This window comes from Herpailurus yagouaroundi, unplaced genomic scaffold (assembly GCF_014898765.1).
Source record: "Herpailurus yagouaroundi ecotype Mexico unplaced genomic scaffold, PumYag 29, whole genome shotgun sequence".
Classification (NCBI taxonomy): Eukaryota; Metazoa; Chordata; class Mammalia; order Carnivora; family Felidae; genus Herpailurus; species Herpailurus yagouaroundi.
The window spans coordinates 7510354-7533316 of NW_024412377.1; the positions used below are offsets into that span (position 1 = coordinate 7510354).

Genomic DNA, 22963 nt, shown 5'->3' on the forward strand with positions numbered 1-22963 from the left:
AAAGGAAGGAAACCTAGTTTTAGTATCCAAATTTGTTAGTAAAAATACTTTAATTTCACTGAAGATTGTTAACTAAATATTCCCCTGTTAATCTAATCTCACTATGGGTTAGTTTTCTGTAGCTTCAGTTCAGCTGATGATAACTTAGTACAAACTAAAAATTTTAACCCCGTCCTCTCAGAAACACTTAAGTAGAAGTGTGTGAAGTATGGAATAGAAACTGGCCATCAGATTTTTAAAAACCACCCAACTATAAACAACCACAGCAACTACAAAAAACCTTGGGATAGCAATATATGTAAATATATGTGTGTGTATAAAACACTAAACATTTCTGCAGAATTACCAGTAGTGATTTTTATATCTTTTTCAAATTAACATTCACATGTGTTTATTTCACATAACATTTATGTGTATTTGTCTTTAACAATAACTTATCTTCACATCCTTTTGTGAGGTTGCAGAGAAGTGTCGGTGCCAGCAGTGTGGCTTGTAAGACTTAGTTGTCGAGCTGCTTTAGTTCAGTTGGAGGCAGAGTGCTTCATTGGTCAAGAGCATGAGCTCTGTGGTTCATTGGTCAAGGCATGAGTTCAAATTCAGCCTCCACCTTCACGGGACCTTGGTTGGGCCAGGTTCTTAATCTTCAAAATGGAAATAGTGGCTGCTTAGGGGTTCTTAGGAGGATTGAGATAATATATGGAGAATGCTCAGCACAGCTACTAGCTCCTTTTAGGTATTTAAAAATAACAAATAACACTGTATTAACAAGAACTTGATCCATAGAAAAATACGCAAGACGTTTGGGCCTTGCTCTTCTTTCTAGCCTTATTGAAAAGTAACCAAGTGAAGAAAGTTACCATATGGAATGGTCTTGCCTGAGTTAGATTTTTATGGGTACGTTACAGAATTTCTTTGTATTAACTCTTTGTGTGAGGCAGTTATTTAGACACTTCTCAAATCTGTTTAAGTTAAGACACTTTTCAAATCTGTTTAATATTTGGATCTTTTTTCTAAGAGAATTAATATGTTCCTTGATTATTGTGCTTTAAAATGTTACTATGCCCATTTCATATTAAAATAAGCTTAGTTTTCTGTCTTGATGGACAAACCAACTGAAAGAAAGTTAATCTGACTTACTTGTAATGTTCCTAAATGTTGAAGGTATTGACAGCATAAATAATAACTAAATTCCCCACTTTTGTCATATTATGTGGTAATGATTTTATTTGGTGGTAAAAACAATGGAAACAACCTCCTCAGTCGTTTTCATTCTGAAAGAGTAGGTAATCAACAGGGCCGGCAGAGTAGATGTCACAGGAGAGCTTGTCCCCTGACCTCCTCCTGTGTTTTAGTTGTGTCTTAATCAAATAATTGCATTCTTTAGAGTGTGTGTGTCGGGGGGGGGGGCTTATTGTTACTTATTTTTAATGAAGACATTGACATATCAAAATGTGATGTCTTTTTACTTATCACTTAAAATGATTGAAATAATTGAAAATACTAACAGAAGGACATCAAGATTATAGTTCTCTTTACATAGATAGCCACATATCTCATTTATCAGCCTTTCTGTTTTCAGTATTTGCTGGCCGTTGGTTAATGTCATTTTGGACGGGGACTGCCAAAATTCATGAGCTCTACACAGCTGCTTGTGGTCTCTATGTTTGCTGGCTAACCATAAGGGCAGTGACGGTGCTGGTGGCCTGGATGCCACAGGGACGCAGAGTGATCTTCCAGAAGGTTAAAGAGTGGTCCCTCATGGTAGGTTTTTCTCCTACAGAACTGATGGTGTATGATAGGAGTAGTGGATACATTTTTAGTCATTTATTTAAATATTTTCACTTTTGTTTCTTCATTATGCATATGGTGTCGAGAGTTGATTTATTTTTAATTAGAAGGGATATTCCTTTAAGACATTAGCTTTCTGATTCATTCTGAGAACCACAGTTGGATGAATTCGAGGGTCAAAAGAAAATCATGTTATTACATGATCCAGTAGGGCCCTTAAGTAAGTAATGTAATTAGAAGTTATTTTGGAAGTGTTAAGGTATAAGATACTCTTTAGAATTTAAAATCAGTCTAAGTAGACATTTTAAGATATTTTTTCTAAAATTTGATTTTTTGATCTATTTGAATATGTAAAAATCTTGACTTCAGGATTAAGTTTGTGTTTTTCATATAAATGGTATTCCTTTAATTACACATTTCTATTGCTGATTCAAGAATGTCTTGGCTAATGTGAAAGTGTAGTAAGTAATGGAAATTATTACTCAGTAAGTACCTAATTGCACAGCGGTGGGGGAAAATGTCAGTGTAAGATGACCATCCATGTGTGATGATTTATTGATTGATTGTGATGTTGGCTATGCTTGCTAAATAGGTTTAGGTCACTGCTTATGCCTCTTCATTTGTATAATCCTAGTTTTGTATCTGAATCTAGATTTTAATTTCACTAAAAGGTTAATATTAGTGTTGAAAGAAAAACTTGAGATTTATTATATAGTATGAACGGAGGGGCTTAATTGCTGTTTAATTTCACAAGATAATGAGACGCTTAAATATATTTAAAATACGGAAACCAGCTAATAACCAGTTTTCATTTGGTAATTTTCTATTTCTGTTTTCTATTATCAATATGCCATTTAAAAAAGCAAGTACTGCATTTTATATGACCCACGTCATGTTAGTCTCTTGTTGACACAAATGTACTCACCGAGGCTACGTTAAGAGAAAGGGAGGTCATCAGACATCAGGGCCACTTTAAGCACTCATTTCTTTGTCAGGATTCTGTAGTGGTGCTTTCATAGTCTCTATTGTTTTCTCTGTGTTGACTTTATTTTCATTTTTTTGTTGCTTTGTCCAAATTCTAGAGCTGTGCTAACAGAGTAGCCATGTAGCTAATGGCTACTGTATTGGCAACACAGATAGAGGACATTTTGGTTATCATAGTTCTGTTGGGCCACAGAGGATTCTAGAGGGAGCCAGTTTGATCAACGGGTTTAATTACCTTCACTGGGGTTTCTACAGAGCCCTTCTCCTGTACCCGTCCACCTCCGGGGTTACAGGTCAGCCTGTGAGTTGGCTTCATTGGATTAGGAGCCTGGGATAATCAGTAGCTTTTCTTGGACAAATGAAAGCCTACTTCTGAGAATGAGTTTGAGAAAAACAGCACAGCCACCTGGTTACTATATGTAATAATGACTTCTGTAATTTATAAGCAGAAATGCATAATAATTTCATGCTTTTATTATAGCTTGAGCTTGATATACATATTCATTTAATGATATAATATGTATGTGAGGTGTTTAGGTAATGTATTTGTTCTGTTAGGCATCAGGTTAAAAAAGAAAAATAAAGTTCCAAGTGGAATAGAGTTTAGCTAAAAGCCAGAAAGACTCTCTAGTGACATGGCCTCATTTGCTGGCAGATCATGAAGACTTTGATAGTCGCTGTGCTGCTGGCCGGGGTTGTCCCGCTCCTGCTGGGGCTCCTGTTTGAGCTGGTTATTGTCGCTCCCCTGCGGGTTCCCTTGGATCAGACTCCTCTTTTTTACCCATGGCAGGTAAGTGCATGACTTCTGCTCATGGTATTTCTTTATGGATTTGGAATCAGAAAAATTTGTGATTTTTTTTTTTTTAAAGTGATTTTAAGTAGTTTGTTTAGAAAGACTAATTTTTTCTATTCTGGGAACCCTTATAAAATTGATTAAATAGTACATTTTAATTAATTGCTTTCAAAATATACAGGTCATTTAACTCCTTTAAAAGGTCTTTATAGCTTAAAATGTCACTATTTGGGCTTCACCTGATCTTTAAAGGTACAGACTAACACGTGTTGGTTTTTTCACTTATTAGCTAAGATGAGATACCTTGCTTCTTCTAGGTTTGAGGCTTTAAGCAGTAACTTACATTTTTGAATACTCACAGCATGTTTTCTCACAAAGTCACAGGTTTATTAAAAAGAGCATTCTGAGGGAACCTATGTAGATCACAGCAAAGGTCTTAAAGCTATCGGGGAAGAAAAATACTACTTTTCTATAGTATTTAGAGCCTGAAATTAGCATCCTAGACTTCAAGTTCTTAAGAGATCATAAGGGAAGAGCTAGGCATTGATTCAGTCATTCATAGGCTTTTCAGCCTTGTTTCTATTTCCTCTTAGTGTATGAGAGTAGATTTACTGGAAATGAAAATTATGCAGGATGTATTTCCCTTCCTCTACTTTCCAGATGGAGAGACTCCACAAACTTTACTTAACAGCAGATAACTTACTTTTGTGCTCCAATGTGTGCTAAAACCCTGTATTATATAACTCAGATGGAAATGAGTCCAGTGCAGGAACTTCTTGTGGACCTTATGGGCCGATCGGCGAGACAGGTGCCAGGTGGGCCGCACTGTGATTGGGGCAGTACAGGCTGCTGTGGCCTCATGTAGGAGGTATTTATCCTGGCTTTAGGAGTTACGTATGATTTTCTGTACGAGACAAGGTCTAGGACAACCTAGAAGAGAGTACGAAGGAGTGGCCAAGAAAGGAAGAAGTGTATTCAAGGAAAGAGGGATTGGGCAGACCACGTGGTGAAACAGAGCATATGTGTGGAGCTGTCTATAATCCTGTGTGCTCTAGATTAGACTTGGAGAAGTGGGAAACAAAGGGAAAGTTAAGCACATGTGACGTCTTTCTGTAAGGTCTGTACTGCAGGGTAGTCAGATGGCATCAGTGACTGAAGGAAAGCTATTTTTTTTATGGAGTAATACCAGCTAATAAAGGTAGAGGAAGTAACAATTAGAAAATTCACTGTTTTGCAGTAGTTCACAAAACAGGTGATTTCAGCAAAGACTGTTAGTGGATGCTGAACCCGTCAGGTGAAAGTTGATGGGTCTTCAGTTACTACCGCTACATAGCAAGTTATGTCACAACGGTGTGGCTTAAAACAGCCATTTATTTTGTCTACACAGTCTGTGGGTCAGAAATTAAGACAGGGCACATTGGCTGGTCTCTGCTCCGTGTTGTGTGGGGCCTCGGCTGGGAAGACAGTAGCTGAGTGTGATTTGACAGCAGCAGCCGGAACCCTTTGGAAGGGTCATCACTCACGTGTGGGGGTTGGTGCCGGTTGTTGGTTTTACCCCAACTGGGCTGTCGGCTGGAGCTCCTGGATGTACCTGGGCTTCCTCACAGCCGGGTAGCCTCCAGGAAGTGGGGCCTGTTACTTTGTACTTGAGAGAAACAAGTGTCCCAACAGACAGGGTAGGAGCTGCTCATCTCGGAATTCCCACCGTATTGATTTTCACTCCGTTGTAGTGGATCCAGGCAAGACGCAGAGGTGGGCCCAGGTTCATGGGAAGGCGGTGTAGACCCCTAGCACCTAGGAAGAAGAATTTGCAGGCATGTTTCAACACCACTGTGATGCGGAAGTAGTTCTTTAAATGGTGGCCAAGTGTCATCTTGCACATTACTTGATATCCCAAAGGAAAATACACAGCTTTACTGTGGAAGGGTCAGTCAGACGCCGCCTTAACGCAGTGATCACTGCAGATGCCACAAACGGGTACGATTTCAGTGGGCGGCACTGAAACAGAGCAGATTGCCCCTGACGTGCAGGTGCTGGCCTGGCATCGGCTGGGCCTTGCTGTTCTCCTCCCGGCAGAAACAGTTTCACAGAACATCAGCATCACACAAGACCACTTTGTGACCGTGACGGGTCGAGACAAAAACAAGACCCTTTCAAAACCATGTCTGAACATGGGCAGAGCGTGAGCATCGTCCAAACCACAAAAATGAGAAAACATCCCCTGTTCCCAGCTAACGTCATTAGCCGCTGCTGCATTACTAACTACAGTTTTAGCCTCAGTTGGTCCCTGCTTCTGGGCAAGATATATTAAGATACCCAGGATAGATCACCTCTGCTTTCTAAGAGTATCCGACACGGAGCAAAGCCCTGTGCCCTTCCGTCCCCCATATCACTTCACACAAACCGAAATCCTACAGTCAGCTCTTCCAGCAGTCTCACCGAGCACCCCACGCTCCCCAGACGGTGTGCTCTTCCTTCCTCACGGCAGCGAGCAGTAAATGCAGCTTGCGTGGTTACACGTGTGTCCCTGTGGTGTTGACGGCACCCAGCATCGTCCTTCTGCAGAATGACTGGAAACGCTCCGGTTTGGGGAATATTGACGTATTATGACCCAGTGGTTTCACTTTTCGGAATCCGCGGCAAGGGAACATTGACATGCGCGGGAGGCACAGACCGGGCTGTCTCCACCATGTCATTGTTTCTAATGCCAACATCGTAAGCAGCCTGCATGTCCATCAGCAGAGAATGCCTAAAGAGAATGTGATATATTTTTGCTTTGGCACTTGATGTAGCCGTTAAAAAGAGGGAAGCAGAGTTGTGTGTTTTGTTAGAGCGAGTTGTCAGTCATGTTTGTAAGTAGGAGAAAAATACAAGTCGTAGATGGCTATGCGTAGCATGGTGTCCTTAAAATTCTGGGTAAGAACAGCTTGCTTTTTCTCCGTAGCTGACTCTGAGCTGCTTGCCTTTCCCGTGCTAAGTGGCTGCAGATTTATGGGAGACTGGGCCCTTGGAGCTCTGTCAGAGGGACCCGTGTGTGTGTCCTGTCCTGGGGGAAAAGACTGGCTACCAGTGGCTCTTGAAAGAGCTTGAACCTCAGCAATCTGTGGACCTCCTCAGGTGGAAATGAACTTCACCTGGGTGTCTTCTAGACTCCAAAGGCCAAGAGAAAGCTGAATTTGCAAGTCAAATCTCCCCTGCCTGGGGGCCTGGGACAGCACAGGAATGAAGCAAGGAGTCTTCACCATGTTCTGAGTAGGGGACTAGGGGCTTGCTATCCGAACGTCTAAAAGGCTAAAACGTCCTTTTGTAACCTTTAGGATATTCTTAGTCTGACCTGAGCCTCATTGAACCTGCAGAGAAAAATAACAAACGCTTGATCTAAGGGGGTGCACAGCAACCACAGAAAGAAAGGTCTGGCAGAGCGATGAGAACACGTGCCCAATGACATGCCTGCCAAACCCTGAGCATCCAAATAGAAGAATAAAAACACAGGTGATCAAGGGCAGTATGTGTGTAGACGCGCACACAGTGGCAGTAAAACAAAGTGAAACTGTGGTGCTACATAGCACGGATCTCAGACATTCAGCAGGTGAATTGAAGACGTGGGTCGTCACCATTGAGGTTCACACTGTGTTTCTGGAAGACCACTGCAGAGCACAGAGCTAAACTGAACAAGTAGGAAGTTGAGGGTAAAGGTAAGGGCCTTGGAGAGTACATCCAGGGAAACTAACATCCCCTAATAAGGGCTCCAGAGTGCAGAAATGAGCGGTGTATAATGAAATAGAAAAATTTAACTGAATTAAAGAAAGTACTGATTCTGTAGGTTAAAAGACCTCATCAGGTTTGGTGAAATGGACATTGATGAGAAAAATTTGGGGCATATCTTGGTAGGATAGTTCTGAGTCCTAAAGGTAAAGAGAAATCATAAACCTCGAAATAGAAAATCATATTGGTAATGGACTTTTTTCTGTAACACACAAAACCATACGGCAGAAGAGCATTTATAGACAATTGCAATAAAAGGTACAAAAACCAGGCCTCCTGTACCGAGGCAGAATGTCATTCAGCCATTTGTCTGTCAGGGTGAAGAGCCATATTTGAGATAGCAAGAATTCAGTGCATACATCAGCCTTTCACCTCATTTGAAGAAGGTGCTCAGAATACAAACTAAGCAGAGCAGTAAATCACATCAGCCTGAAGATGGTAGACAGTGAAGAGGTCTGACAAACAGTATGAGCAAAGTTCATATAAAAATGATGCTGCATCATTTCTATGGGACGTAGATACATAGATACAAGTAAACGCACAGGGGAAAAAACGTGGAGGGTACGTTAACAGTGGTCATTGCTGGGGAGCGATCGGGTTTTGGGCTGGTAGTCACAGAGGACTCCGGCCTTCTCTGCAAAGGTTTTGATTTTATGTAAGAGTACATCTAAATGTTAATGTGTTACTTTTTAAAAAGCACATTAAAAAAGCAAACCCAGAGACCGGGTTATGAAGGACTTTGTGTGCCATGCTCAGGAGGACTTCCGAGTTGTAAGCAGGAGACTGTCCTTATGTGATCTGACTTGTGATGGGGGTGGTGATATTTCTGGCGGCCTGGTGGAGAGCTGGCATGGGCGGTAGAGGCTCTAATAACAGTTCAGCAGTACTAGAGCTGGAAACTCTCTGAGCCTTCGGGGTGGTTTCTTCAGGCCAAACATGGCTCCACAGGCTTGTTTTGATGTAGTGTTAGCTCAGCTGAAGGCAACACAGCAGCTTAAGACGGTTGATGAAATAAAATCATGGCACTGTTTCACTTGCTTTTGAGATCCCCATTAATGTTGACACGTTTCCTCATTCTCCTGGGGAAATAATGTAGGTTTCTAAAAGATAATAGAATGAGTTTCATTAGAAAGACTGAACTTGAGCTCTTAGGGGGAAATTTCCCTGGATTTTTCTAGTGTATGTTCATCTTCTGTAAAATTGTTACTAATCCTGTAGGACTTCTGTTTTGAAATGAAATATTCAAGAAAATGTACAGCCTGTCTGCTGGGTTTATTGCTGAAAACAAACACCTTTTAAATGGTTTTTATTTCCTAGGACTGGGCACTTGGAGTCCTTCATGCCAAAATCATCGCAGCTATAACCCTGATGGGCCCTCAGTGGTGGTTAAAGACAGTAATTGAGCAGGTGAGCAGAGTTCGCTTTCAGGAGAGACTAGGTGGGGAGGGGTGGTGCTTGGCTGCCGGGGTGCTTAAGTTTCATTTTCCACCTTTGAGTTTTCTGCATTTTCTCTAATAAGTATATGTAACTTTTTTTTTTTCTAAGAAGACAGTTTGCTGTTTTATCACCATGAATTTTCATCAACCAGTCTTAAGACTTTCTCCTTTTTTTAAAAAATGTTTTTGTATTTATTTTGAAGGAGAGAGATAGAGCACATACACGCCAGTGCGTGGGAAGGGCAGAGAGAGGAGAGAGAGTGAGTCTCAAGCAGGTTCTGTGCTGTCAGCCCCATGCAGAACTCGATCTCACAAACTGAGATCATGACCTGAGCCAAAATCAAGAGTTGGACACTTAACCAACTGAGCCACCCAGCATCCCGAGATTTCCCTTATCTGAAGTTTAACCAGTGGCTTACAGTACCTAAAGCTCCGAAGTAAAGGCAAAAATTAGTACATGTGGTTTGTTTCAGGGAAGTTCTGATGTACGCTTGGTACTCAGTTTTCTAAATCTGTAGTCGAATAAAGAGGTTACTGTTCAAGATAGTAAATCAAGGGCAGGGGAAAAAATAATTTAAAAAGTAAAGCTGATAACTGTATACTTGAAACTAATATAACACTATATGTTAACTGGAATTAAAATACAAACGTTGGGGCGCCTGGGTGGCTCAGTTGATGACGCATCTTTCAGCTCAGGTCATGACCTCACAGTTCGTGGGGTCGAGCCTTACATGGGGCTCTGTGCTGACAGCTCAGAGCCTGCTTGGGATTCTCTGTCTCTCCGTTTCTTCCTGCCCTTCCCCCGCTTGCACATGCCCCTGTGCACTGTTGGGCTCACTCTCTCTCCCCCCCCATATAAATAAACTTAAAAAAAAAAAAAAAAGACTTAAAAACATATCCCAGAGCCTTAAAAAATAATTAAAATACAAAATAAAAACAATCTTAATGAAAAAAAAAGCAGAACTGTTAGGGAATATTTTACTACATAGCTTGTAGGTTATTATTATCGTATTATGGAACTGTCCGATAACTTGATCATTATGGTGATAACCTTGAAAAAAATACATTGTGCCTCTGTACTCTGGTATTAAGGCTGGGAAGTATGAGAATTCGCTTTAGGAAGATTTCTATCTAAAATAGCCAACATAACAGATTTTGGTACTTATTTCTTTAAATTTTAGTTGACTAGAAAACGTACTTGTGGACAATCCTCTTATCCTTAGGTCAGCGCCAAATAGATTCGGCGTTCTGTTGCAGGAAACAGATGTATAGGAGATAAAGACAGTAGTTCCCAGCTCAGTATGCACAAGAAAATTGCCAGAAAAATCCTGGCCCCGGAGATTTGTGGGGGTAGGAGTGCCAGGAAGTGGCCGTGTGTTTGCATCCACTTTGGAGTCTCCAGGTGTGACTCTGGCCCTTGCCAAGAAATGTGGAGAAGAGGGTTTCGTCACAATTGGACATTGTGAAACATGGTTGATCTTTGTAATATTTTGCTCTCTGAGACGTTCTTTTTTCATACTGTGTGTGTAAGTTTGAACAAAATGGTTGAGAAACACTGGGATGTCTTGTTGCATCAGTTTAGATTCATCTGGGATTGGTTGCCTTTGGAGGGTTGAGCCTGTTGTCAAGCATGTCCGTGCGCTGTGGCCCTTGGTTGAGGTGTGCTTCAATACTGTGTGCTGCGGGCCAGGAGAAGGCGGGGTGCTGGGGAGAAAGCAAGAACAGAGGTCTTCAGTTCTGTCCCCCTCTGCTCACCATCTTTATTTTCCGTTATTCCCAAGGTTTTCCCACTTTTATTCATCCTTTCCTCTGAAGTGCTATTCATTAGAACTTTCTGGATAAGATAATGAAAATACTGGAGAAATTCTTGACATAAAAAAAAAAAATTCACCATAGAATTCTTTCATACTAAATTTTCACGTAAAATATCTTCGGTTAAAATTTGATTTATACAAGCTTATCAGAAACATGTTCCCTGCTTATAATGTTTTCTTTCATATTCAGATAAAACGAACGTAATCTTGATTAATAACACAGATCATTCTTACACACATATGTGAGTAGTTGTTTGGGGTTATGATGTGGTCTTCACCTCATATTATTGGGTGTATCCAGTATTGTATAGTGCAGGGCTAGTATAGTTAGGATTCTAGACTAGTGTTTTATTGTTTCATCCCTTTGCAGGGTTAACCTCAATGTGTAAGGAAATAAATGCATTTCTGTAACGACTTGTGGGCACCGTACTTAACATTTGTGTTCAGAATTTGTCTTGACTTCGGAAAAAATCGCCAATGGATTCAACTCCCTGTGGCTTGGATTCAGTAGAGATTGCTCTGTCAACTTGGGGGAATTTGTCTTGTCTCCCTTTTTCTAATTTTCTCCCTCATGTTTCAGGTTTATGCAAATGGCATCCGGAACATCGACCTTCACTATATCATTCGTAAACTGGCAGCACCAGTGATCTCTGTGCTCTTGCTTTCCCTGTGCGTACCTTACGTCATCGCGTCTGGCGTCGTTCCTTTACTAGGTGGGTAATGCTGGCCAGGGAGCTGGAGACGGCCCCTGTTAACATCACTACTTTCTCGGCACTTGCAGTGCCATAGGCTGTATGGCTCCAGATGATTAATTTGTGAATATAAATCCAGCTAAAACAGTGATTTCGCAAGACTCTTTTTCTTCGATTTGACTACTTAGGGCAAGATTTGGGGAATCATAAACTTCCTTGATACAGTTTTTTCTCTAGGCAAGTGAGGAAGTATTGACATTTACGCTGTCCTCAAAATAGGTACAGCTTTCCTTCAGGTTGTCTTCTCCTGATTAGAAGTGCTGTGATCCCATACTTGTAAAATCAAGGTGAAGTGTTGTTATATTAGTAACTAGATATTATTTTTTTAAGTTTATTTTGAGAGAGACAGAGGGAGAGCACGCACATGCACACTAGCAAGGGAGGGGCAAAGAGAGAGAGAGAGAGAGAGGATCCCAAGCAGGCTGTGCACTGTCAGCACAGAGCCCAGCGCAGGGCTTGAGCCCATGAACTGTGAGGTCATAACCTCAGCTGAAATCAAGAGTCGGATGCTTAACCAACAGAGCCACCCAGACGCCCCACAGCTAGATATTAGCTTGTCAATTACGTGCTCACAGGTCCTCACAGGACCTTAAACCCAGCATATTTTCAAAATTAGAAGCACAAAGTTTCCCCTCCAAATCTTTTTTTTCTACTGAATTCCGTCTCTTAGTGCTTAGTGTTACCATCCAGAATTTGCATGGGTCAGAAACCTTGTAGGTCATCTGTGTCACCTTCCTAGTCACATGGTCCCCAAGTCCCACTGCCCCAGCCTCCAGAAGCCATTCTCTAACCAGGCACCTTTCCCTGTGGCTCTTACCTTAACCTCATTGGCCTCCTGTCTGGTTTCCCTAATTTGAAGCCACCGCCACTAATTCACTCTCCACACTGTGGCCACAATGACCTTTCAGAAGAATAAGTCTCATTGTTCCTGTCTGGTGAACATCCTCTTGATGGTTCCAGCATGGCCTTTATTTTATTTATTTATTTATTTTTTTAAATTTTTTTTAACGTTTATTTATTTTTGAGACAGAGAGAGACAGAGCATGAACAGGGGAGGGTCAGAGAGAGAGAGGGAGACACAGAATCTGAAACAGGGTCCAGGCTCTGAGCGGTCAGCACAGCTTGACGCGGGGCTCGAGCTCACGGACCGCGAGATCATGACCTGAGCCGAAGTCGGCCGCTTAACCGACTGAGCCACCCAGGCGCCCCAGCATGGCCTTTATTTAAAGCATTTCACGTGGCAAGCGTCAGCTTCAGTTAAGCACCTCCCAGCCCTGCCTCCCAGGGGAAGGACATGTTTTTATTTCACGGTCATTCCATATACACTTAGTTTGCCCTTTCTTTGTTTTACAGGTGTTACTGCAGAAATGCAAAACTTGGTCCATCGGCGAATTTATCCGTTTTTACTGATGGTTGTGGTATTGATGGGGATCTTGTCCTTCCAGGTCCGCCAGTTTAAGCGCCTTTATGAACATATTAAAAATGACAAGTAAGTCTAGATTTCCGTTTATCTGTTTTTAAGATGTCTCTCTTAATTTTTGTTTCTAATGTGATAAGTCATAGTTGAGAAGAGTGCTCAGATTCTGTTTTGAGGTAGAATTAAGGATTTGCTAACAGATTGGATGTAAGATGTAAAAGACAGTGTTATCAAGGATTCCACTGGGGATAGGGAGCTGTCACTTTTGGAGATGAACAAGACTGGGAGAAGCAAGTAAAGGGAGGAAGGCTTTAATGCCCATTCTAAATAGTTTTTAGTCTGTTTCCTAATGTTTTGGTCTGACAGTACATTAAATAGTTTTAGGTAAAAATAAGCCTGTATGAGGACTTGGCCCACCTAAGCTCTACCTGCAACCAGGGGCCACTGGGTCACTCTGACCATTGCCAAGAGAGGCTGTAAGGTTCCTACAGAAGTACTGTAGGGCCTCTGTTTGAGGGAAACTGTGACCTCTGCTCCGTGAGAGATTGAGGACAGCCAAGGAAAACACGTTCTGGGGATAACGGCCGTCTGACCTTCCATGTCCTAACAAAGCCAAATGGTGGCTGGCAGAGAGAGTGAGTTTATAATATAACTCCATCCTGGTTTGCCAGGAAGAGTCCCAGTTTACACGTGTTGTCTTGTTTCATTGTTAACAACACTCTCGTTTAGACATGAGATACCTCCTCACACCTGTTGAAGTGGCTACAATTAACAACTCAGGAAACAAACAGGTGTTGGCAAGGATGTGGATAAGGGGGAACACTTTTGCACCGTTGTTGGTGGGAATGCAAACTGGTGCAGCCACTCTGGAAAACAGTGTGGCGGTTCCTCCAAAAATTAAAAATAGAACTACCCTACAACCTAGCAGTTGCACTAGTAGGTATTTATCCAAAGGATACAGAAATGCTAATTCAGAGAGGCGCATGCACCCCAATGTTTATAGCAGCACCAAATTATGGACAGAGCCCGGATGTCCATCGATCGATGAATGGGTAAAGAGAGAGTGTGTGTGTGTGTGTGTGTGTGTGTGTGTGTGTGTGTCTGTCTGTCTGTCTGTCTGTCTATACACACATACATATACACAGTGGAATATTAGCCATCAAAAAGAAAGTCTTGCCATTTGCAACAACACATAGAGTGTATTCTGCAAAGCGAAATAAGTCAGGCAGAGAAAGACAATTATCCTATGATTTCACTCATATATGGAATTTAAGAAACCAAACAGACGAACATAGGGGAAGGGAAGGAAAAATAAGATAAAAACAGGGATGGAGACAAAACATAAGAGACTCTTAAATACAGAGAACAAACTGACGGTTGCTGGAGGGGAGGGGAGGTATGGGATGAGTCAATGGGTGATGGGCGTGAAGGAGGGTGCTTGTTGTGATGGGCACTGAGTGTTATATGTAAGTGATGACTCACTGGGCTCTAGTCTGGAAACCAGTACTACGTTGTATGTTAACTCACTTGAATTTAAGCGAATAAAAAAAAAAGATGAAATTTAGGGTGTTCAAGGCTTTTCCAAAGCATTCACTGACAAAAAACCCAAGTATACTTGGGCAGTCTGTCAAGTTCTGTCTACCGGGAAAGAACAGAGAGGGGATTTCAATGGTGAATGTCCCATTTTTCTCACTTCAGTCGTTTAGGCTGACGAGTACATTCTGCAGACAGTGCAGACGAGACATGGCCTCGGCTTTTTGCTTTCTTCCTCACCCTTGTCCCCCACCCTGCTCGTCTGCCCCAGCGGTCTCTCCTGCCTACCTTGGAGCATGTCTTACTCATTATTTTCTGCTCTTTTGCTGCAGCCCAGTGTACGCTCTTCTCCCACGTTCGTTCTTCGCATAGCAAACTGTGAAGGGCAGGCTCCCTTGAGGCCGCACCTCGGGTGCCGTGGTTTCCGCCGGTCCAGCAGCATCGGAAAGGGAGCAGGCTCTGCTCGTGGGGTGTGCGGGGCGGGCTGTGGGCACGAGAGGGTGCTCGGTCATTAGGGAGAGTGGGCGGTGGGCTCAGAGTCTCCTTTCTCTGCACTGAGTTCCTTTTTGGTCCTGGGCAAATGAATTAAAATCACTGTTGTCTCTGCTTTTATTGCTTTTTCATTGCCATAACGTCAACCCCGTTTTTGGCATAACTTGGTGTATCTTGTGATTATGGGTGTGTCAGGCAGTGCCTGACATTAGCATCAGGATACATTAGCATCCAGTTGTCATTGTTTAAAACATTGATAAGCCGTCACAGTTAAAAATACACTGGTGGGGGAACTAACTGTGAGGGAAAGGAGTAGTTAACATCAGGAAAAGGATTGGTGAGAGAAGAAGAACGAGGATTATACCGTGGGATCATGGATGAAGAAGCAATAGGGTTAGTGAAATGCTTTAAAAAGTGACGTGAAACTACTCGGCAGAAACTGCCACAATTTCGCATGAGGCTGGTGTGTGTTGGTGGAAAAGTGGTGAAAGTCAGAGAAGCAAAAGTAATGGTGAAAAGTGAAAGTCACTACACTGAGTCCAGCACATGCCAGGCCTTTGTTGCCGTGGCTTTTGTGTGCTTCTTATTTCTTACAGCAGTCACGGGGCACGGTACTGCTGTCCTCGTTTTATTGGCGAGTAAGTAAATTGGGTCTCAGAGACCCAGCTCCCGGGCCAGCCTGTCGCGTGCCGGCTTTGCTGTCCCGTGCTCGCACAGGTGGCTGAGGACCGGGTGGCCACTCGTGGGTCTGCAGCGCTGACTTCACATGGGCACCGTGTACCCCAGCCTCCTGCCGCTCATGGCCACAGTCGGCTCTCATCCACTGTCCTCCGAGGCTCAGCCTGCAGCCCGGGCACCAGGGTCAGGAGGCCCCCCTGCTTCTCCACAACCGCTGCTGTTGTCCTGGGGATGTGGTGTCTGGTCACGCCAGCCGTGGTCACTTCTGTGTCTGGTGCTGTAGCCCTGCACCCTTTGCCCTGACCTCCGTATCATCGCGGCACGTGACTTAGGGACGTGTAACGTGACCTCCTTCCTTCTGTCCCTTGCACATGCTCACTTCTCTGCCTTCTCCCCTCTGACCTCATTGAGACTCTTGCCCTTGGGTTTCTCCTTTTCTCTAGAACTAGAGCTATTCTGATCCACTTTCCTCTCTACCTAGCTTTCTGTTTCTTCAGATCTGTCTTCTGAGCTGTTTTAGAAAATATTCCCAACAGATAAATGCCCTGAGTCAGTTGACTGTGTCTTACCCCCCCGGTGTCTGCGTGTGCACGAGAGCCCCAGCCTTCGGGCCAGAGGACACACGCCATTGCCTGGGATCCGAGGCCTTCCGACGTTTGCTGCTCTCGCCTCGCCGTGAGCTGCCTGCTTATGTGCCTGTTGCCAGTGTTCGTTCTACGCTCCCCTTCAGACCATTGAAGGGTTTTAAGTGGGAGTGATCGGATTTGCATTCAAAAAATGTATCACTGGCTGCTCTTAGGAAGAATATTTTAATATGTGGGATCGTATAAGAGAGTAACCACCCTGTTTTTACAACCTAGATACCTTGTGGGCCAACGCCTCGTCAATTACGAACGGAAATCTGGCAAACAAGGCACATCTCCACCACCTGCACAGTCGTCCCAAGAATAAAGTGGTTGTCTCAACTACCTTGACCTTCCCCTTGCCTTTACGTGTCCTTTTTTGTGGACTTCTCTCTGGGAGATTTTTCCCAGTGATCTCTCAGCATTGTTTTTAAGTTCACTGTATTTGACTTGTGTTCTCAGCATTCGGAGAAGCAGCGTGCAGGGCCCTGCCGCCCTTCCTGCATCTTCCACCATCGTTGCTGTCTGAGGTCTGTACATGTGTAAATAGAAGTTCCTGGATACCCTAAAACCGTGCATTAAACAGAATGTGCATTGTACATCTTTAAACAAAATGTATATTAATTTATTAAATCTAGTTGTCACTTTATTTTGGACCTGCTGTGATCTTGACAGGAAATGTGCCACAGAGCCATAGTGCAGAGGCAAAACTTTTTCACGACGTCCTTTGGAGCGCGGTATCCCGGTGTTCCTAGCAGTTCTTATTAAGTAAACTGTGCATTCTGTCTTTCTTGGCTGTTCAGACCTTACCAAGAACTTGAAAGGAAACAAGTAGAAATCAGCAGTGGAGTGTCTGTGGTAAGAGAACATGGACTTTGTGCTTCACTGTCGATCGTTTTTGGAAGTTATTTTGTATAACACCAAAGCTGTTGTACATTTTCTACTGCCTGATTTTTTTTCATGTGTCTGTGTTTATAATATTATATAGTATCTTGTGCTAGGTGAGGAAATTATTTTTAATTTTGATAATTTAATATTCCTAGTGATCAGCATTAGGGGTTGGGCTTTTGTGCTTGTTCGGGGCATGTCTATACTTAGAGAAAAAAAAAAGTCCACAGGAACGTTTTCCTTAGTTCTCTCCAGCCCCCCTTTTCCACACACAGCTGTCGTTTTTTTCTCTTTGGCAGCAGTAGCCAAAAGTCATGCCGGATCGCAAGTCTTCTAGAATACTGCCAACAACAGTACCGCATCATACTGGAATTAGGACACACTGAGGTGTTAGCTAAATGCACACGTCGTTTGTGGTCTTAGATCGGCAGCACCAGGGAAGGCAGCCTAGAACACCTGGTCCTGCTGTTTGGGGCACCCCGTTGGGTCAGGATTAGGGAGTCCGTTTCTCCTAGTTTTCCATGAGTAAATCCCAAAGTTTCCAGAGCTTTTTGTTTACAGAAGAAAACTACAAATGAAACCAGTTTGATTTTACTCGTCCTGAAGGAAGCTGGCTCGAGCTGGCCTTTTTAACATGGGAGTGAAGAAGGTGTTTCATTGGAAATGTGCTGTAAAATCTCAGAATACTGAACACTTACAGATCTGGTTTTCCCTGAGAACCAAAGCTTCAAGAATGAAGTATTTAGAGCAATACAACAGTTGGGCACACGATCCCAGTATTTAATGGTAATGGTATATTGTAAGCGTGGTGTTTGTGTTTTGAATGTTGTCAGAGAAAATGGGCAGCAGAGGTCTTCAGGAACTCTTAAAGAGTTTCCATATAGTATTAAAATCTGTACACTTAAATCTGAAGATTCTTTAAATATGAAAGTCAGCCAAACGTAAGCTACCACAAAAGCAGACATAGTCTGGTTGTTTTACATTTCAACAGTTTTTCCTGAGGGGGTAATTACTTTACCTTAAAATATAGCGTAAAACATCAGTATCAAAAAAAAAAAAAAAAAGCTTGACATGGGGTTCAGTGTGAACACCCGCTGGCACTTTGTAGCAGTCCTTTCCCTTGTATTTGAAATAAGGTCTTTGCTAGCCCTGCGTTTATGTGGAAATGGAATCCTACTTTAAAAAATTAGGAGCATTTTAAAATGTACTGCCACCTATCGTGGTATGTGTCTATATAAATTGTTCTCTTTGGGAGAAAAATATTATCAATTGGGCATAGAACTTGATTATATTAATTTAGCTTTCTTTTTAAAATTTTCAGAGAATTTATAGATCTTGATATAAAATCATTGAACACATTTATCCATTTTATCGGAAAGAGAGCTAGGCAGATACCACAAAAAATTAAAAATTGTTATTCTACAAAATTTTAAATGAATCTTATCAGATATTTTGTAAAAAAAAAAAAAACAAAAGAAAAACATACATATATATGAACATATACAAATGGTGAGAATCTTGCCCTCCATTTCACCGGCAGATACTTTATCTTGTTGTATCTAAGGATTTTCTCTTGGTTTTCAGTTGTGCTCTGTCCTGTTTTTAATAAGATGAAAACTTTCATAAGGAAAGCGTTCGCTGACATAACATTTACATGGGCAGCACCAGAATTTTATTATTAATCAGTAGTCTCATGAACATTTGAAACCTCTGGTTCAGAAAGTTCTAGTATTGCTGCCCTTCATGTAGAATTAAAAAAAAAAAAAAAAGTGTAGTTTTGCTTCATTTTACATTGGGCTAAAACTGTCTTCAAGGAAATTAATTACAAAAGAAGACCATTTTGCTTTATTTTTAATTGTTTATAAATGGAAGACAAATCAGCATTTGGGAGTAAGTTTCACATGACCAGTTATCAAATGGTCATATTATGAGGTGTGCATTTGTCATTATTAGCAAATTATGTTTGAGTTTTAAACTGTTGAAGCTAATAGTTGAGATGAAAACAGGAAAATACCAATGTGAGGTTTATGTATAGCTAGCCTTAAAAAAGTTCCATGTTTTTAGGTGATTTTTTCCTGTTAGTTCTCTGGAGAAACCGTGGAAATTGGACATCTCAATTCCAGATGTAAACAAAAAGTAATTTTTATTTCAACATTTAATATAGCTGTTATTACTGTGGATCCTTGTGTTTTTTCTTTCCCTTATTCAAGTAACAGAGAATAACTTTTTCTTAAATGATTTGGTCTTAGAGATGTCATTTCTGTATTGGCAAATGCTATTATTAAAGTGTAATTCTTGAATTTAGGTTGAATTCATGACTTTTTAAAACGAAGAAGCACTGGACATTTCTCCACTGTATTGTGTTTACCCCCCGACACACACACACACGCACACGAGAATGTAGTGCCGGTCTAAGAACACTGGCAGTTTTGTCAACTTCGCAAGTTAGCTACTCATTCTCACTTTTCAGGACTATTTTAAGATCTCTACTTCTTGTAAAATTTTAAAGTGATTATGTTCAAAATACTCCTTTAGAATGTTACCTACTCGGTTGCCATCAAGAAAAGACAAAATGTCGTGCCACTAAAGTATTAACAAAAACCTTGTGTGTGGAGATTGTAACTCCCTTGGTTGGGCTGTCTTATATCTCATTTGTCCCTCGGGCACATATTTTCTCTTCACCCTGTTACTGCCCTGTGTCATTTTTTAAAAGCAGCCATCATGAGAAAGGGTTTCTTTCACGTAATCTCCAACAGTATGCTTGTTACTAATACAGTATTAAAGGTGTAAGACAGTATATACCCAATTTCATTCCCAATGATTCTGTATGAGTGCCTCGTTTTGTGTCAGCAGAGTAATATACAATACCTTAACTGGAAATGTAATGACTGTAAGGCCTGGAACTGACTTGTAGATGGTACGTAGAGCACTTAGTTATTTAGGACGTCCATTTTCTATTGAAGCGAACACCTTAGACACCCAGACCAATTTTATGTATATATATTCTAAAATGCTCCCTTTTTTATGTGGTTGGTTGTTGCCTTCTAAGTCAAGAGAACAAAATTGAATAAAGCGAATGTTAGCTGTAGCCTAGTTTTTTTGGTTTGTTTTTGCTTTGTTGTAAAATTACTTCAGAATTACAGAAATGTGCATTATTAATCAGCATAGGTAGATAATCTAGGTTATTAAAAATTTTTTTTAATGTTTATTTTTGAGAGGGAGACCGAGTGCAAGTGGGGGCGGGACAGAGAGAGAGAGGAGGACACAGAATCCGAAGCAGGCTCCAGGCTCCGAGCTGTCAGCACAGAGCCTGATGGGAGGCTCAAACTCACGAACTGTGAGATCATGACCTGAGCCAAAGTCGAATGCTTAACCAGCTGAGCCACCCATGCTCCCTAGGCATTTTTTTAATATAATAATTACATAAGAAAATTAATATATGATTATAGTTCCTCCATTCTGTTTTCAGCATAAATTTAGAAGTATAGTTGCAGAGAACACATCCCTCTCCCCTCATCCCCTGACTGTATTGCTAGACCATCTTCATGGGGAACAGTAAAGGCCCTCGTCTTGCGGGCAAACTGCCTCCCGCTTCGGCAAGATCCACATGCCAGAGCCTCAGCAGGTTTTCTCTTTAAGTGGATACTTGGAATAGAGTAAAACCAATCAAAGCCATTTTATGTAGCTGCCTGTAAATCTCAGAGAAAAAGGAAAGAATTGCATGAAGCTTTTTTCCTCCTGAGTGCCCCCATGTGAAGAGATCCTTTTGTTTTGAGGTTCAAAACTTGATTTCTTTTTAATCAAGTGCATTTAAGAAACACTTTTTCAATGTTTATGTATTTTGAGAGAGAGGGTGTGTGAGAGAGCGGGGGAGGGGCAGAGAGGGAGAGAGAGAATCCCAAGCAGGCTCAGCACCAGAGCCTGAGGCAGGGCTCAGTCTCATGAACCGTAAGATCATGACCTGAGCCGAAATCAAGTCAGACGCCTAAGTGACTGAACCACCCAGGCGCCCTCCACGTGTTATTTATTTTAAATGCAGTGGTGGTAGGCAAAATGTTGTCTGAACCACAGGGCATCTGTGAGGTTTTACAGCAAAGGGGACCGCATGGTGAATCTCAGAAAGTGGCCATTCCCCCTCACACCCCACAGTTCACAGCCACTCTTGTTGGAAACGAAACTGCTGTCACAAGTGGATTAAGGGTCTGAGGAGGTAACACTCTCCTCTCCTCCCTCCCACAATGTTTCGGTTTGGTTCTATTTTGTTGCCCTGCCCTGTACTGAGTACTGTAGTTGAATGGAGGTATGGTGTCTGCCTTCAAGTAGCCCAGTTAGAGTGGAAAAGGCCAGAAAAATGAGCAGAGGGTTCTAACAGGGATACAGTGCCCTGAGGAATACAGAGGAGGGGCCGCCTGTACGCATAGACTCGTCCCCCCCCCCCCCCCCACCGCAGTCTGCCTCCCACAGCCCCACACTGTGCTGGAATGGGCCGACAGCCGCCGTGACCTGGGTGGAGGCAGTCCCTTCTGCACCCCTGTACGTGCTTAATCTTCCTCTTGAAACTTCTCTTTTTGCACATATGCAACAGTGCAGTGTCTTTCTGCTTTTCCACATTTGTTCAGTAGCTTTTTTAGGACAAGAAGCTTTGTGTCAGCAACCCCCTCAATAACTCCTTTTTTCTTGGCTCAGTTGCATCCGTCCCTCCTGCCAGTTACACAAACCCACTGGACTGATGGAGCAGAACAGAAAGTCCAGAAATAGACCCACATGCGTAGGGACAGGTGAGTTTTGACAAGGTGCGAAAGTCAAACAAATGGTGCTGGAACAATTGGCCATCCAGATGCAAAGTTAAAAATTGATCCTTATCTCAACATATGCAAAAATTAAAATTATTATATTCCTAAACATGAAAGCTCAAACTATATAACTTCTGGGAAAAAACAGGGAGAAATGTTCAGCCTCGGGTAAGGCAAAGATTTAGATTGGATACAGCCCAGAAGCACAATCCTTAGAAAAAAATTTTGATAAATTGGACATTATCAAAATTGAAAATGTCCACTCTCTGATATATGTCATTCAGAGAACAAAAGCCATGGAGTGGCAGGGAATATTTGCAGAACATTTCTGATAATAGACATGCATTCAGAATAAAGTCTCAAAACTCAGTAGTTTGAGAAGATCCATTTGCCCATTTTTAAAATGGGCAAAATACTTAAGCACACTTCACTAAAGAGGACATACAGATAGCAAATAAGCACATGAGAAGCTGGTCAATGTAAAAGCCATTAGGAAAATAGAAATTAAAACCTGTGAGTTACCACCACATATCAGAATGACTAAAAATACCATACCACGTGTCGGTGAGAATGTGAGGAATGCTCACGCTGTGCTGGAAGGAGAGTAAAGGGGTGAGCTAATTACTTTAGAACAGTTGGGGGGCGCCTGGGTGGCTCAGTCGGTTAGGCGTCTGACTTCAGCTCAAGTCGTGATCTCACGGTTTGTGGGTCCCAGGCACCCCCTGCCCCCTCCAGTCAGGCTCTGTGCTGACAGCTCGGAGCCTGGAGCCTGCTTCATATTCTGTGTCTCTCTGTCCCTCCCCTGCTCACACACTCTCTTTCTCTCTCTCAAACATAAAAAAAAAAAAATAAAATAAAATAAAATTGTTTTAATTAAATAATGGGCAGTGCTTAAAAGGTTATAGTAAGTACTCACCACCCCCAGTTACTGACTGAGGGAAAAGTAAGTCCCTATGATGACTCAGACATGAACGTTTATGGTAGCTTTATTTGTAATAGCCCAAAGGTGGAAAAAATGCACATGGCCAACAACAGGGAAAGAGATAAATGATTATCCATACAATGAAATACTGTTCCAATAAAAGGCAATTAACTTGATATACGCAACATGGACAAGTCCCAATGCTGATTGAAAGCAGACCAAAAATGTATGCTTTCGTTTATCAAAACTTCTGGAAAATGCAGAGTAACCTACAGAAATCAATAG

The 22963-nt window shown here is 42.1% G+C and overlaps 1 protein-coding gene across 2 annotated transcripts in view; it reads left to right on the forward strand.

Moving 5' to 3' along the window:
- Nucleotides 1–20051, forward strand: part of MARCHF6 (membrane associated ring-CH-type finger 6) — a 76082-nt gene extending 56031 nt beyond the window's left edge. The window contains exons 21-26 of one of the 2 annotated variants that reach the window (XM_040493957.1): nt 1565–1761; nt 3428–3562; nt 8648–8737; nt 11161–11293; nt 12686–12821; nt 16313–20051. In XM_040493957.1, coding sequence (XP_040349891.1) covers nt 1565–1761; nt 3428–3562; nt 8648–8737; nt 11161–11293; nt 12686–12821; nt 16313–16403 — 782 coding nt within the window. In that variant the 3' untranslated portion in view covers nt 16404–20051. The remainder of the gene's footprint in view (nt 1–1564; nt 1762–3427; nt 3563–8647; nt 8738–11160; nt 11294–12685; nt 12822–16312) is intronic. The other variant, XM_040493965.1, reaches the window with a different exon arrangement.
- The last annotated feature ends 2912 nt before the right edge of the window (nt 20052–22963 follow it).